At 45.1% G+C, this 16,808-nt stretch overlaps 1 protein-coding gene across 3 annotated transcripts in view; it reads left to right on the top strand.

Annotated features, from left to right (window-relative positions):
• The window catches only part of IRAK1 (interleukin 1 receptor associated kinase 1), a 191,264-nt gene that overhangs the window by 97,746 nt on the left and 76,710 nt on the right, over window positions 1-16,808 (top strand). For all 3 annotated transcript variants that reach the window (XM_068248242.1, XM_068248243.1, XM_068248244.1), the window contains exon 2: window positions 6,622-6,798. In XM_068248242.1, the coding sequence (XP_068104343.1) occupies window positions 6,622-6,798 (177 nt within the window). The remainder of the gene's footprint in view (window positions 1-6,621; window positions 6,799-16,808) is intronic.

The following is a 16,808-nucleotide window of genomic DNA, read 5'->3' on the forward strand; positions in this document are numbered from 1 at the left end:
GTGGAAACTCTTCCTTTGCCGTGCATGTGTTTCAGCTTACACGTGGTGCGATGCGGCTATGTAGCCGCTTCGCACCGCTCCTAGTGGAAACGGGCCCTTAGTGTTAACAAAACATCTGACAGGGAAACTACTGTGGCAGAGGAGGCCTGGGGAGAAGCTGTAGCTGTCTAGTTGTCAAACACCAGCTTTGCAAAAAGATAACTTCCAAAAAGCAAGATGGCAGCCCCATGAAACTTCAGGGCCGGATTTGTACTTTCCAGCACCCTAGGCCGGCTGTCACCAACTGCCCCACCCCCATTCTGTCCAACTCTGACTAGTGATGACTAGTTTGAACAGGCTCCCCTCTGTTTTGCCCCTGTTCAACAAAGAAGCAGTGTATGCTCTGTCCACTCCATGTAATGTTGCACTCCTGCCTGGATGCACAGCAGCCGATAGCATTTTGGACTTGTATACTTCAGAAATGATGCTCATGTATGAGCAGCACTTGTCAAGTACGCATACCCATAACACTCCCTCGGCTCCTGCGCATATCCGTACAGGAGTGCGAAATTACAAGGAGCCCTTGTGGACAGCACTGCTTCTTTGACCTCTGTGCGACTTGCTGCAGTCAGAGCCACAAATAGGAGACAGTGCAGCGCAATGGAGAGAAGCCCATTCAAAACAGAGAGCAGGAAAGTAGGATCCTAAACTACACACACTGGCATAGATGTAGTGTAATGCTAGGTACACATGATGCAATTTTCTGACAGATTTACTGTCAGATCGATTATTTCCAACATGTCTGATCTGATTTCCGATCAATTTTTCGATCAATTGTCTGAATGATTTTTCATAGTAGTGAACAGCAAATCGATTTGGAAAGCAGATCAGACATGTTGGAAATAGTCGATCTGACAGTAAATCTGTCAGAAAATTGCATTGTGTGTACCTAGCATAAGCTCAGGTCTACTTTACACAGTGACAATTTAGCACCTAGGGCAAGTTAACCACTTCCCGACCGCCGTATTGACAATTGGCGGCCGGGAAGTGGACCCCGCAAGGACCGCCGTATAGACAAATGGTGGCGGTCCTTGTAGGGGCATGGGCGGAGCGATCGCGTCATCCGTGACGCGATCCTCCGCCTGGCGCCGCTCACCCGCTGCAACATCCCGCCGGCCAGAAGGAAGCGCCGGCGGGATGTTAAATAGACGATTGCCGCATACAAAGTGTATAATACACTTTGTAATGTTTACAAAGTGTATTATACAGGCTGCCTCCTGCCCTGGTGGTCCCAGTGTCCGAGGGACCACCAGGGCAGGCTGCAGCCACCCTAGTCTGCACCCAAGCACACTGATTTCCCCCCCCCCCGCCCCAGATCGCCCACAGCACCCCTCAGGACCCCCCCGCCCACCCCCCAGACCCCTGTTTGCACCCAATCACCCCCCCTAATCACCCATCAATCACTCCCTGTCACTGTCTGTCAACGCTATTTTTTTTTTATCCCCCCCTCCCCCCTGCCCCCTCCTGATCACCCCCCCACCCCTCAGATTCTCCCCATGCATTTATCCCCCTGATCACCCGTCAATCACCCATCAATCACCCATCAATCACCCCCTGTCACTGCCACCCATCAATCAGCCCCTAACCTGCCCCTTGCGGGCAATCTGATCACCCACCCACACCAATAGATCGCCCGCAGATCCGACGTCCAAACCTCCCAAGTGCAGTGTATACATCTATTCTCTACCCTAAACACCCACTAATTACCTATCAATCACCCCCTGTCACTGCTACCTATCAGATTAGACCCCTATCTGCCCCTAGGGCACTTAATCACCCGCCCACACCCTCAGAATGCCCTCAGACCCCAGTCCTGATCACCTCGCCAGTACATTGCTTGCATCTATTCCCCCCTCTAATCACACCTTGAGACACCCATCAATCACCTCCTGTCACCCCCTAGCACACCTACCCATCAGATCAGACCCTAATTTGCCCCGTGTGGGCTCCTGATAACTCGGCCAAACCCTCAGATCCCCCTCAGACCCCCTTCCGATCACCTCCCCAGTGCATTGATTGCATCTATTTTCCCCTGTAACCACCCCCTGAGACACCCATCAATCACCTCCTGTCACCCCCCCTAGCACTCCTATCCATCAGATCAGGCCCAATACAACCTGTCATCTAAAAGGCCACCCTGCTTATGACCGGTTCCACAAAATTCGCCCCCTCATAGACCACCTGTCATCAAAATTTGCAGATGCTTATACAACTGAACAGTCATTTTGAGACATTTGGTTTCCAGACTACTCACGGTTTTGGGCCCGTAAAATGCCAGGGCGGTATAGGAACCCCACAAGTGACCCCATTTTAGAAAAAAAGACACCCCAAGGTATTCTGTTAGGTGTATGACGAGTTCATAGAAGATTTTATTTGTTGTCAAAAGTTAGCGGAAATTGATTTTTATTGGTTTTTTTTCACAAAGTGTCATTTTTCACTAACTTGTGACAAAAAATAAAATCTTCTATGAACTCGCCATACACCTAACGGAATACCTTGGGGTGTCTTCTTTCTAAAATGGGGTCACTTGTGGGGTTCCTATACTGCCCTGGCATTTTAGGGGCCCTAAACCGCGAGGAGTAGTCTAGAAAACAAATGCCTCAAAATGACCTGTGAATAGGACGTTGGGCCCCTTAGAGCACCTAAGCTGCAAAAAAGTGCCACACGTGGTATCACTGTACTCAGAAGAAGTAGTATAATGTGTTTTGGGGTGTATTTTTACACATACCCATGCTGGGTGGGAGAAAACTCTCTGTAAATGGACAATTGTGTGGAAATGACAATTGTTTGATTTTTTTTACAGAGATATTTCTCCCACCCAGCATGGGTATGTGTAAAAATACACCCCAAAACACATTATACTACTTCTCCTGAGTACGGCGGTACCACATGTGTGGCACTTTTTTACACCCTAAGTATGCTAAGGGGCCCGAAGTCCAATGAGTACCTTTAGGATTTCACAGGTCATTTTGCGACATTTGGTTTCAAGACTACTCCTCACGGTTTAGGGCCCCTAAAATGCCAGGGCAGTATAGGAACCCCACAAATGACCCCATTCTAGAAAGAAGACACCCAAAGGTATTCCGTTACGAGTATGGCGAGTTCATAGATTTTATTTTTTGTCACAAGTTAGCGGAAAATGACACTTTGTGAAAAAAAACAATTAAAATCAATTTCTGCTAACTTGTGACAAAAAAATAAAAACTTCTATGAACTCACCATACTCCTAACAGAATACCTTGGGGTGTCTTCTTTCTAAAATGGGGTCATTTGTGGGGTGCCTATACTGCCCTGGCATTTTAGGGGCCCTAAACCGTGAGGAGTAGTCTTGAAACAAAAATGACCTGTGAAATCCTAAAGGTACTCATTGGACTTTGGGCCCCTTAGCGCAGTTAGGGCGCACACATGTGGTATCGCCGTACTCGGGAGAAGTAGTATAATGTGTTTTGGGGTGTATTTTTACACATACCCATGCTGGGTGGGAGAAATACCTCTGTAAATGACAATCTTTTGATTTTTTTACACACAATTGTCCATTTACAGAGTTATTTCTCCCACCCAGCATGGGTATGTGTAAAAATACACCCCAAAACACATTGTACTACTTCTCCCGAGTACGGCGATACCACATGTGTGGCACTTTTTTGCACCCTAACTGCGCTAAGGGGCCCAAAGTCCAATGAGTACCTTTAGGATTTCACAGGTCATTTTGAGAAATTTTGTTTCAAGACTACTCCTCACGGTTTAGGGCCCCTAAAATGCCAAGACAGTATAGGAACCCCACAAATGACTCCATTTTAGAAAGAAGACACCCCAAGGTATTCTGTTAGTAGTACGGTGAGTTCATAGATTTTATTTTTTGTCACAAGTTAGCGGAAATTGATTTTTATTGTTTTTTTTCCAGAAAGTGTCATTTTCCGCTAACTTGTGACAAAAAATAAAATCTTCTATGAACTCACTGTACTACTAACGGAATACCTTGGGGTGTCTTCTTTCTAAAATGGGGTCATTTGTGGGGTTCCTATACTGTCCTGGCATTTTAGGGGCCCTAAACCGTGAGGAGTAGTCTTGAAAACAAATGTCTGAAAATGACCTGTGAAATCCTAAAGGTACTCATTGGACTTTGGGCCCCTTAGCGCAGTTAGGGTGCAAAAAAGTGCCACACATGTGGTATCGCCGTACTCAGGAGAAGTAGTATAATGTGTTTTGGGGTGTATTTTTACACATACCCATGCTGAGTGGGAGAAAGATCTCTGTAAATGGACAATTGTGTGTAAAAAAAATTGTCATTTACAGAGAGATTTCTCCCACCCAGCATCGGTATGTGTAAAAATACACACCAAAACACATTATACTACTTCTACTGAGTACGGCAATGCCACATGTGTGGCACTTTTTTGCAGCCTAACTGCGCTAAGTGGCCCAAAGTCCAATGAGCACCTTTAGGCTTTACAGGGGTGCTTACAAATTGGCACCCCCCAAAATGTGAGGACCGTAAACACACCTCACAAATGACCCCATTTTGGAAAGTAGACACTTCAAGGTATTCAGAGAGGGGCATGGTGAGTCCGTGGCAGATTTCATTTTTTTTGGTGCAAGTTAGAAGAAATGGAAACTTTTTTTTTTTTCGGTCAGTGTCATTTTCCGCTTATTTGTGACAAAAAATATCTTCTATGAACTCACTATGCCTCTCAGTGAATACTTTGGGAAGTCTTCTTTCCAAAATGGGGTCATTTGGGGGGTATTTATACTATCTTGGAATTCTAGCCCCTCATGAAACATGACAGGGGGTCAGAAAAGTCATAGATGCTTGAAAATGGGAAAATTCACTTTTTGCACCATAGTTTGTAAACGCTATAACTTTTTTACCCAAACCAATAAATATACACTGAATGGGTTTTTTTTAATCAAAAACATGTTTGTCCACATTTTTCGCGCTGCATGTATACAGAAATTTTACTTTATTTGAAAAATGTCAGCACAGAAAGTAAAAAAAAATCATTTTTTTGCCAAAACTCATGTCTTTTTTGATGAATTTAATAAAAAGTAAAAATCGCAGGAGCAATCAAATAGCACCAAAAGAAAGCTTTATTAGTGACAAGAAAAGGAGCCAAAATTCATTTAGGTGGTAGGTTGTATGAGCGAGCAATAAACCGTGAAAGCTGCAGTGGTCTGAATGGAAAAAAAGTGGCCAGTCCTTAAGGGGGGGTAAAGCCCACGGTCCTCAAGTGGTTAAGTCAGCAGGAAGTTTTGTAACAGAATAACACTTTTTATTGGCTAACCAAAAGAAAAACCGTGAGCCTTTGGCTAATGAGCAATCTTTAGACTTTGTTCCTGTATACAGCTATATATACAGTCGGTGGGAGATGCATTGATTGTTTTATAAATAAATGTAATAGTTGCCATTCTGTTTCAAAACATCCTGCTTTCATCACTGATGGCTAACACAGTACAATGCTTTGCTGGCAAAAACAAAAGTCAGGAAAGAGTTAAACTGTAGTACAAAGAATGTTGCTGTCATTCTCTAGGAAAAAAATAAACAAGCCATAAATTTAACAGGTCTGAGGTCTTTAACAGCACTGGCCTACTAGTAATAAACTAACATCAGTCAGGGAGAGGGGAGAGCTGTTAATTCCTGTCAGCGAATGCGTACATGAAGAACCTAATCCGAACTCAAGAGTTCTGCTACTTGAGCCCATATATTTTTCTTCTCACAGCAGCTTGTTTGTCCCCTCTCATCATACAGAGGACAGGATCATCAGATGCTGACTGTCATAACACAAACTTTGCACAAGTGATAGAGATGCAGGGATCTCTGGAATTCCGACAGACCAAAGCAAAGCAGGAGAGGTGATTTACTTTGACATGTGACCTCTTATCTCTCCAAGTCCTGCTCCCTGCTGATTTTCATCGCCCTAAGCCATGGCCTTTGTGGCCTTCCCAGAAATCTGGCCCTGCATGAAACAGACAAAGCAGATTGTTCTTCAACAAGATGAGGTTACAGTGTGCCCTAATACCATAGCACCCAACTGTCCCTCGTCTGGCGGGACAGTCTCTCTTTGGGAACCCTGTCTCTCTGTCCCTCTTTCTCCCTCATTTGTCCCTCTTTAAAGACTGATGTACAGATCTATGTCAATATATGTATTTTTCACTGAAAATTTTGTTTAACTAACTCTAAACTTTATTCTCATCAATTAAATTGATATATTTCTTATTTTCAAATGAACAAAAACTGAGCATAGACCAGACCAGTGTGGTTGGAATGATAAAAGTAAATCTTTTGATTGTGAATTCTTTGTGATATGCATGGTAAGGGGTGTGCTGGGGGCGTGGTTAGAGGCGTGGCAGGGTCAAGTGTCCCTCTTTCTTATCTCAAAAAGTTGGGAGGTATGCCTAATACAACAAAGCTATTTAGGTATGTAGAACATGATAGTGATGGGATCAAGTAAAGTTTGGTTCAGGTTTGTTTCAAGATGCTTATTATACTACCCACGAATGTAAAAACCTATCTTTGAAATATATTTACAGGATGTCTTTACTATGTATTCATTTGATGTTAAGTGTAACATTCTTGTTTTTCAGCTTCTATGATCATTTTTGACCAGACGGCTCTACGCCTCTTTGAACAGCAGGGACGACAGCGCAATCGGACGGAAGGGGTCATGTGGAATTGGATGAACAGAAACGCCAGAGTGGGGGAACTGCTGTCGATTTTGCAGAAACTGGGTTTACTGCGGGCCCTCAGTGTGTTTGAATGCTGTGAGTACCCATTATCGGTTTTAGAGGGCTATCCTAAGGGCAAATCAGTGATGCATATTTCCTGACTGCTCAGAGTTAAAATGACTCCGCTCTGCTTTCCAGAAGTTCAGGAAGTGAATGTAGATAAATGAAATCGTTTTTCTATTTTTAGTTAGTAAGATAAGATGATTGGAGTCGTTGTAGCCTTTTTGGTTCACTCTTAAAAAAAATGTTACATACAGTACTAAAACCTTTTTTTTATGCTAATTTCAACAAAAATTATTATAGGTTAGAGTTAACACTTTGCAGAAACTTTGCAGAGTCAGAATCATGGTTTACATTGACAAGTACAACGTGAGTTGTACCTGGAATTGATTTTGGCACAAAATGGTCGGTGGTGGTACAGTAGCAGAATGGCTTCTAATAGTGAGGGTAAGCGTATGGATGAAAGAAAAACAAAGAGTAGGCCAATGCTGGGTTCATTATTTTTTTTTGTGCTGAAAAGGGTTACTAATCTGATCTCAAAGGTAGTTCTTTGTTTTGTGTTTCTGAAATCACTTTTCAAACCCATGTGATGGTTTTCTCATGTGATATCTAACCTGTAGCATTGAGCGAGGAACACCATGTTACTGGATGAGTAATCCTGTGATGTTAAAGGTTCTTTTTTTTATTGTGCAATGCCAGATGACTGGTTAGTGTATTTGCTCAGTTTGAAGGATTTGCTTTGGCTTGGTTTCATTCCCTGATGAATATTGATATCATATGGAGCTTCCTGCTAATCAGTTTGCGTCTGAGGTTAGGGTGTTTCCTAAAATCCAGAATTTAGGGCTCGGGGAAGACTTCATATAGAATATCATCTTCTGTTATAACAAGTTGATATTTTTGATTATTTTTGTATATGTTATGGCCAGCTTCTGAAGTCTGGCCACTGTGGAATCTTGCCGGCTAATAGACGTAGTGGCCGGCTACTGTGGCCAATATGCAAAGAAACTTCATTTTAACTTGCATTTTGGGACTTTTGACGGCCAGAACACAAATGACAGGACTCAGCTAGCCAAGTCTTGAAGAAAGCTTTCCTGCTGTGGCGGCAAGAAGAGCCAGCTAAGAGATGCTCTAAGATTGGAAGTCCCAAACAAGCTGAGCGGCAAGTGGACAGAGGTGAAATCTGGATGGGGACATCAAGAGCAAAAGGGAACATCTGTCCCAGTGTGAACCAAGCCAAACTGAGTGTGAACAGACAATGGAGGAGAACAGAGAGAGGATACGATGCAGAGGAGGTGGAGTCTGGGAGGGAACAGAAGTTAGAGAGCAGAGGGGAGGATGGAGGTTCTTGGATCCCAACACCGGCCCCCTCTGCACTGTTTCTGCACTGCTTCTCACCCGCTTGTGGGGCCACTAAACTGTGCTTACACTGCCGCCACCACCACTGCAGGAAAGCTTTCTTCTGGACTCAGCTGGCCGGGTCCTGCCATTTTGACAGAAAAAGCAGATGAGCTAGGTGAAGGACAAAAGCCTTCAAGATGCTTGGTGACTAATTTTTAAAAAAACAGAACTCTAGCCACAGTTCTATATTTGATGGCTGTCATTTGTTTTGTAGAAAGAACACCAGTTTACCTCTGTTTTGCTTGTTCTGTCTAATCCGATGTGGAGCGTACAGCGGCTTGTGAAATGTGTTCCTATTATCCAGGAGTCTGCCATTTCTGAGGGCTGGCAGATGCCTTAGGTTTAGTCTCTGTCAGGTCCATTGTAGGCTTGTGGAGAAGGACAGTGTCTGATGTCTCCATAACCCTTCCTCACACTAGCTGGAACAGTTGGATGTCTCATGTCACAGGACACAAACTTGGCAAAGTATTTTATTTTATTTATTTTTTTTCAATGGAGCATATTGCATAGCGTAATTGTTTTATCTACTAACCTGAAATGCATCTTTGAGGGCCTTTTCATTCAGACAATGGTGCTGAATGGCCCACACAGCTCAGCATCACTGGTAGGCACAGAGAAGCCCATTTTGAGGCAAATGAATGTGACTGCCCAACTTCACAGCATCAAATTGCGGGGTGGCATTAATGAGGGTCAATCTGTGAAGCAGCTGGGAGGAGGCAGAGTAGAGTCCTGGGTATCACTCTCCACCATGAATTGCAGCCATTTGTTCCATTTTAAACATTTTGATATTGTTGGTCTTTTTAATGGGAAATTTATAATTAACTATGAGGGTTATCTGGAAATTAACATTCATTTTCAATTAAGCAATTAAGGAAACCTTTTATATTTTTAGACACAATGGCCCATATGCAATTCACTTTTTCACCTGAGTTTTCTCCTAGGAGATAATTTTTCATCTTCGATTTATAACAACTTTTTAGCACTTTGCAATGGAAAAAGAACCAAAAAGTAGTTGAAAAAGTACTATAAAAAATATTTGGAGTATTCGTTTGCTTGTTGGTGGTTTAAAGGGCATTTTATTGACAAGTTTGAAAATTTCAAGTAGGAGAAAACTCAAGTGAAAAAGAAAATTGCGTATGAGCCATGGGCCCATGGCTCATAACTTTTTCTCCTTAGTTATCTCCTAGGAGATATTTTTCATCTTCTCTTTAAACTACTTTTTCAGCATTTTACAATTGAAAAAGTACCTAAAAGTTGGTGAAAAAAAGTACTATCAAATTTATTCTGAGTATTTTCTTTCTTTCTGGTGGCTTAAAAGGTATTTTATGACAAGTTGTGAAAATATCACCTAGGAGAAAACTCAGGGAGAAAAAGTGAATTGCATATGAGCCAATGGCCCTGATTCAGTTCAGTTTTTCTCCCAAGTTTTCTCCTAGGTGATATATTCACATCTTAGAAATAAAATGCTTTTTAAGCCAACCAGCAAGCAAGCAAGAAAATACTCAAGCTAGAGAATAATTTTGTCCGTATGTTTTCACCTCCGTTTTGGTACTTTTTCTATGGCAGAGTGCTGAAAAGTTATTTTAACCTTTTAGCAACTTCAAATGCGATGCCTTGTTTGCAGCTGCTTGCGTGCTGTAATCCTCTAAGGCTGCATTTAAGGCTGCATTTCAACTTGTGCGGTGCGAATCGCCGCAGTAAAAATTTGCATGCGGATGCGAATTTCGCATGCGGGTCTATGCGAATTTTCATGCGTATTCGCATAGATGATGTATGCGAATTTAACCATGGCAGTGCTGGTGCGCTTTTCCATTGTTTCTATGCGAATTCGCATGAAAATTCGCATACCCAAACCTCATGCGAATTTCCTATTAAATACATTAGCGGTATGCGATATGCGAATTCTGATGGCTCTGCCATGCGAATTTTTTCTGCACAGAAAAACACAAAGGAATCCTGACAAGTGGAAACAGTCCCATTCCCGTGTATTGTTATGCGATTTTGCATGCGAAAAACGCATGCGAATTCGCGATAGTGGAAATGGGCCCTATCAGGAGAACTCATTTGGCTGCCTAGTGCAACCAAACAAGTGCATGGGAGTAAGAATCTATCTTTACCTGCTCCAGGTGACTTCTTCTCTTCCTCCACCAGACAGCTCTGTAGTCTCGGCAGGTCTTCTGGCTCCCGGTCACTTCCGATCGAGGCAGCGACGTACTCCCGGTAGGTCTCCTCGATTCCTATCACATGATATGACATCATTACAGCGCCACCCGATGGTGGAAGAGGGGTGATGGAGGAGATGTTTTTCATCACCCCTCTTCCACCACCAGGTGGTGCTGTACCGCTTACACGTTCTCCTGGATCCCGATCCCATGTGATCGGAATCGAGGAGACCTACCAGGAGTACAACGCTTCCATGATCGGAAGTGACCGCGAGTGTCATATTATGCAAACCTCAAAAATGTGAGCAAAAAGACACCAACTGGGGCAACCGCCATGGAATGATTAATCATACCACTAAAGGAAAGTATCCATTTAGGCAGAGTAATGAAATATAATGGTCAAAAAATGACTCCAAGTGTGCCTTTATATACACAAAATATTAAATTTTATTAGGGAATGTATCCCCCACACAATATAAAAACAATGAAAACCTTAAAGTCATAGGAGGGCCAGCATCTCCACAACAAAAGTACATATTAATATGTCACACAATTCTAAATAATAGCAGAATTCCGAGTAATTGCAGGAAGCCGCAAGCGCAAGTAGCAGTGAACCATATATCACTACAAGCCACAGTGATCACTTCTGGCATATACACAGTAACAGGCTCCGCAATACATGAATCACAATCTGTGAAAGACAGGGCCGGATTTACCATAAGGCACTGTCAGCACGTGCCTACAGGCGCCTGATGTTTGAAAGGTGGCTCACTTTACCCCTAGAGCCTCCCTTTCTTTTCCCTATCTACTTAATACTGAGGGTACCTCTGGCTACATAATGCTAAGTGGCACCTGTAGCTACGGCGGGTAAGGGAAGTAAGGGAGAAGTGGCATCTGGGCAAGCCAGCACAATTGCAGTGCAGTTTGTTTGTAGGTTCATGGAGGGCGAAATCTAGGGTGCCAGTACATCTGTGCCTACAGGCTCCTGTGGTGTAAATCCGGGCCAGATGTAAGATAAAATGCTCTTACCCCGTTCTGCACAAATAAATGTGGACGGATGATGGGACTGCTGACCACCTACGTCCCTTCCTCCTAAGTACTTCCGGGTCGAGGCTTGGCTTCTGATTGGAGGAAGTTTACAGAGGCAGGGAGGCAATGCAATGGAGGAGGTGGGGGAGACGATGCGGTGGGAGACAGTGGTGCAGAGATTGACAAATAGCAGGCTAGCGACAAGCAGATTGTCGCTAGCCTGGTGCTATTTTCAGGGGGGACAGCAGAGCCCGTGGGGTGACTGGCAGCGCACCAGAAGGACTCAGAGGCATGTCATTGTGCAGAGAACATGCCTCTGTGTCCTATTACCCTATTAAAACCACCTCGGGTTCTCTTTAATGTTAAAAATTTATATTTCCATTTTCATTTTCAGGGCAGCACTGTGGTGTACTGGATAGCAATCTCTGTTCAAGACACACACTAACACTAACTGTTATCAGGTCAGAGTCCCCTGCAGGTACACCACTCCTGTACTTTACCGAACTAAAGAACAAACTCAGAGACCGCACTCAGAAGGCTTGTTCAAAACTGTATTAACCCCCTTGGCCTTCTGATTCTTTCCGGATTTTAGGGTCTAATGGCCCATACTCACGGGCTACAAATGTCGCCGCAACACGCGGCGCGCGCGCGTTGCGGCGACAGGTCGCCCGTGAGTATGGGCCGTTGAACGGGCGCGCACCCCGAACTGTCGCCCGTCGCTGATGTCGCCAGGCGATCTAAATGTTCAATCGCCTGGCGACAGTCGCCGCCGCAGCTGTCGCTAGTCCGCGTGAGTACGCGGACTAGCGACAGCAACCTCCATTGAGGTATGCAGAGCTTCCGGCGGGGGGAGGAGGAACGTTGGCGACAGCTTCCGTCGAGCCGCTGGTCCCTCTTCCGCATGTGTACGCGGAGGGACCTGGCGAGGAGCTGTCGTCGGCCTGTCGCCCGCACGCTCACGTGTGCTGGCGACAGGCCACTTTTGCTGCCCGGGAGTATGGGCCATAAAAGCGGTGCAATTTTTTTGCACCCTTCCAGACCCTAAAACCTGGAAAAAATCATGCTGCCAGGGAGATCTGCAGGTGCCCAGCAATCACTCACCTCCCTGGCTCCAGCTCTGCAGTTAAGCCTCCATCCTCCAGGTGGCGCTGCAACTCTAAAGTGAAATTCCTGGCTGTCATCATGATCTCACCAGCAGGAAGCAGAGCCCAAGAGGAGAGGAAGAAGATTGGCGGCCGACGTCGGGATCCCCGGGAGGTATGTAGAAACGCTCCCGCTGCACGCATTGCTCTGCATTTAGCCCCTGGCGGATACCCCGAGCAGAGGTCGGGATCACCGCTCTTAGCTGCGGTTTTCCGCCCCGACCCTAGCTTGGGATAACCGCCAAGGAGGTTAACAGTAATCAGAGCAAACAGAGGCACACGACATGTTCCGGGTGTAGCCCTTCCCACCTGCGGAAGGGCTACGCCCGAAACGTGTTGTGTGCCTCTGTTGGCTCTAATTACTATTAATACAGTTTTGAACAAGCCTTCTGAGTGCGGTCTCTGAGTTTATTTAGTTGGATAGCACTCTCACCTTGCAGCACTGGGTCCCTGGTTCAAATCCCAACCAGGGCACTATCTGCACAGAGTTTGAATGTTCTCCCTGTGTCTGAGTGGGTTTCCTCCGGGCACTCCTGTCTCCTCCCACATCCCAAAAACATACTGATAAGTTCATTGGCTTCCCCCCAAATTGGCCTTAGATTACGATACATACACTAGGACCATGTTAGGGATTAGATCATTGCGAGCCCCTCTGAGGGACAGTTAAGTGACGGAGCTATATAAATACTAAATAATAATAATACATTTTTAAAACTTGAAATTAAGCCCTGATTGCCCTTTATTTTGTGCAGTTGGCAGTTCTTTTATGGGAGTACAGTGTCTATGAGGCTCTCCAGAAACTGCCTCCTTGCTGCAGAAGTAATAAGCCTTTGTTTCTCATTTTCAACGCTTGAACTAATCCATTCATTAGCTTCAAACTCCGACACTCCTGCCGTCCGGTGTTTGTGGAATGAGTTTTACAATTTACATGCACATAAAATCAAAGGCCGAAAAAATAACTTCCATTTAACTGTTAAATATATAGAGCCAAACTGAAAGCACTGAGATTCTCTCAGCAAAAGTGGAATTTCCTTTTAACGGTTAAATGAACTTTGGTTCACCTTGACTGTCCCATTGCCGCATAAGTACTGCAGGAAAGTAAACGGCACTGGAATATTCCATTCTCCTAATACACACAGTGCAAGCAGTCTGCTTTTTCCCATGCGGCTTTTTAGCCTCAGTTTTTGTATTTTGTCACCATATGGTGGTAAGGCCCAAATTTATTTCACAGGAGCCTATAGGCACAGATGTTCATGCACCCTAGACTTCGCCCTCCACGAACCCACAAACCCCCACCAAATGGCTCTACAAGTGTGCTGGCTGGCTCAGCTTTCACCTCCCCCCAGTGGCGTAGCTAAGGAGCTATGGGCCCGGTGCAAGTTTTACATGGGGGCCCCCCAAGCACTCTATACATAACAATTGATACGGTGCACCAAAACCTGCAAGTAGGGGATGGGAAACAGTTTAACCACTTAAGGACCAGCGGTCTCTGGGCACTTAAAGACCAGAGACCGCTGGTCCAATCCCGACGAAATCTCGACGAATCGCCGCACGTACCCGCCGCAACCGCCGTCATTGCCGCTCGCCGGGACCCTCAGGACATAGACTCTACCGTCTCTATGACGGCAGAGTCATGTGAGCCGGTCAGGAGCCGCTTTCATTGGCTCCTGACCGTGTCTATCAATGTAAGCCAATGGGAACGGCTTACATTGAAAGACGGGGTCAGGAGCCAATGAAATCGGCTCCTGACCGGCTCACATGACTATGCCCTGCCAGCCAGGAGCCCACCAATACAGGGCGTAGATCTCAATCACTGCGGTCCGAAAATGGTTAATGATTATTACTATTTAAACTTTTTATAGAAGTGATTATTACCAACACAGGGCCAATAGTAAGCTATTATTGTGCATGAGAGAGGGCCCCTCTGACCCGATGCGGTCGTTACCTCTGTAACCCCTATTGCAACGCCACTGCCTCCCCCTACTTCCCCTGCCCAGCATAGGTACGATAGCCACAGGTACCCCTTAGTATTATGGAACAAAAAGTAGCCTCAATATTACGTAGCTAGAAGTGCCCCAAGTATTAGGTAGCTAGAGATGCCCTGGCTGAAGGAAGATCTCGTCAGTGGAATGCAGAGAGTCCAGTGAGTTACCTGTCATTTATGCTTTGCTCAGGCCTCTACACAGGGAAGGAGGAAGGCACTAGGGCAGGGGAGTGATCCGCCTTTCTATCAACAGGCACCTGTAGGCACTGATGGTGATTGTTGTTAGAAGAGTGTGAACCCACAAGACTCCTTGGGTATACGTCTGCATACAGACGTATATATTGCAGCCTGTTGCTCATTATTTGGGTGTTTTTAACTATTATTATTATTGATTTATAAAGTGCCAACATATTCTGTGGTGCTTTACAAAGTAAGAAATAAACATGGGGTACATAATAATACAGACAATGGTGTACACCAATATACAAGATACATAATTAGGTACAAAATACAAAAATTATACAAAATACAGAATTTGTAATGACAGTGATAAAAGTAACATGATAAATAAAATATATGATTTCCAAGACACAAAAGGGGTAGAGAGCCCTGCCTTTTGAGAGCTTACAATGTAAAGGGAATGGGGGGGGAAACAAGAGGAGGGTTAGTATACAACAAATATATAGAGGCCGTGTGGTTTAGGATACCTAGGAGTGCAATTAGGTCTTAGGACAAAGGGAAGTGGCCTAAGGTAGCGCATATGCTTGACGGAACAAATGAGTTTTTAGAGAGCGTTGAAAGGTAACAAAGGTTGGCGAGTGACCGATGTGTTGTGGGAGGGCATTCCAGAGGAGGGGTGAAGCGCGTGCAGAAGATCATGTGCAGATCTGAGATTGTGATTGGGTTTGTATCTGGAAACAAGTGAGGATATGTACTGAGGAGAGAGATTGTGGAGAGCTTTGTAGGTTAGGGTTAGGAGATTGAACTGAATCCTCTCATTAATTGGTAGCCAGTGAAGAGCTTGACAGAGAGGGGCAGCAGAGGAAGATCGAGAAGAAAGATGAATGAGATGAGCAGCTGAGTTCAGTACTGACTGGAGCGGGGCCAGTCTGTTAGAAGGTAGTCCACAAAGTAGTATGTTGCAGTAGTCCAGATGAGATATTATAAAAGCATGTATTAACATTTTGGTTGTGTCTTGAGTGAGAAAAGGTTGGATGCTAGATATGTTTTTGAGTTGGAGATGGGGCCGGAGCTGGTTATGGAATGAACATGAGGAATAAAAGAGAGAGAAGAGTCGAATATTACCCCCAAGCACCGTGCTTTGGGAACTATGATAGCTGCCTAACTACTCCTCCTCCAAGAGGATTACCACATGCGCCTGATTCCCAACACACAGACTCACTTGGAGCCCAGCTGTCCTTACACCACTTCTGTTTCACACTTCTCTTCCATGGCAAAGCATTGGATGGAGGATGATTCATGTGCCAGATATTCCCCTCCTACAGTCCACAGATTTGCAATCCAAGTTCCACTTTGAGACAATATTGTGGCCATGGCCCCTCCCATCGTTGGCAATAGTTGAAGGGAGCAGTGCTGGATCATCCACAAGGCAATCCTAGGCAATTGCCTAGGGCCTGGAGAGAGTCTGTGGGCCCGGTGGATGCTAGCACCAAGCCTAACTAAAAAAGCTGTGTGACGGACGAGCCGTCAGTGCGCAGAAAACGCAGCCGCAATCGATTTCCTGCCTCGATTGTCGTTGCGCTGCCAAATCAGAATCTCATGTCTGTGGACACCAGGCAGTCCAGCCTGGGGGGTCTCTGCTGTCTTCCGGAGAGTTAGTTAGCAGAGTTCTTTTCAGGAAGCCTATGCCCTGTGACTTGCTAATTAAGCCAGAGCTGTAACACTCAGATGTTAATTAACAAACCAGGAGTCTTTTCAGAGCCAAGGAAGCTAATGAGCCTGGGCCCAGAGAGTCCCTGGCTTCAAGCTGTGCTGATGGCCCATCCATCAGGTATAGACCATGACAGAAGCAATCTAGTTGGGAAAAAGCCAGACCCTCTGACTCCCGCCCAGCAGGGGAGCTGACACCTAGCTAGCTGCCCCAAACTTCAAAGCGCCTTTGCCTGGGAATGACCTGCTATAAATCCCCAGAGGTATCTCATATTCCATAAACTGCTATATGTATCATATTTTCTTTGTTGCCAGGCTGGCACACCCTCCAAACTAACAGAGCAGGTAGGGCCCTGCCTGGCGTTGGTTCTGAGAACATTTCAGAACCTTCTGAGGTAAAGACTGCCCGTTAGGCAGTTCAACAGTGCCCTAATGATACCA

The sequence above is a fragment of the Hyperolius riggenbachi genome, chromosome 8 (genome assembly GCF_040937935.1).
Source record: "Hyperolius riggenbachi isolate aHypRig1 chromosome 8, aHypRig1.pri, whole genome shotgun sequence".
NCBI classification, from domain to species: domain Eukaryota; kingdom Metazoa; phylum Chordata; class Amphibia; order Anura; family Hyperoliidae; genus Hyperolius; species Hyperolius riggenbachi.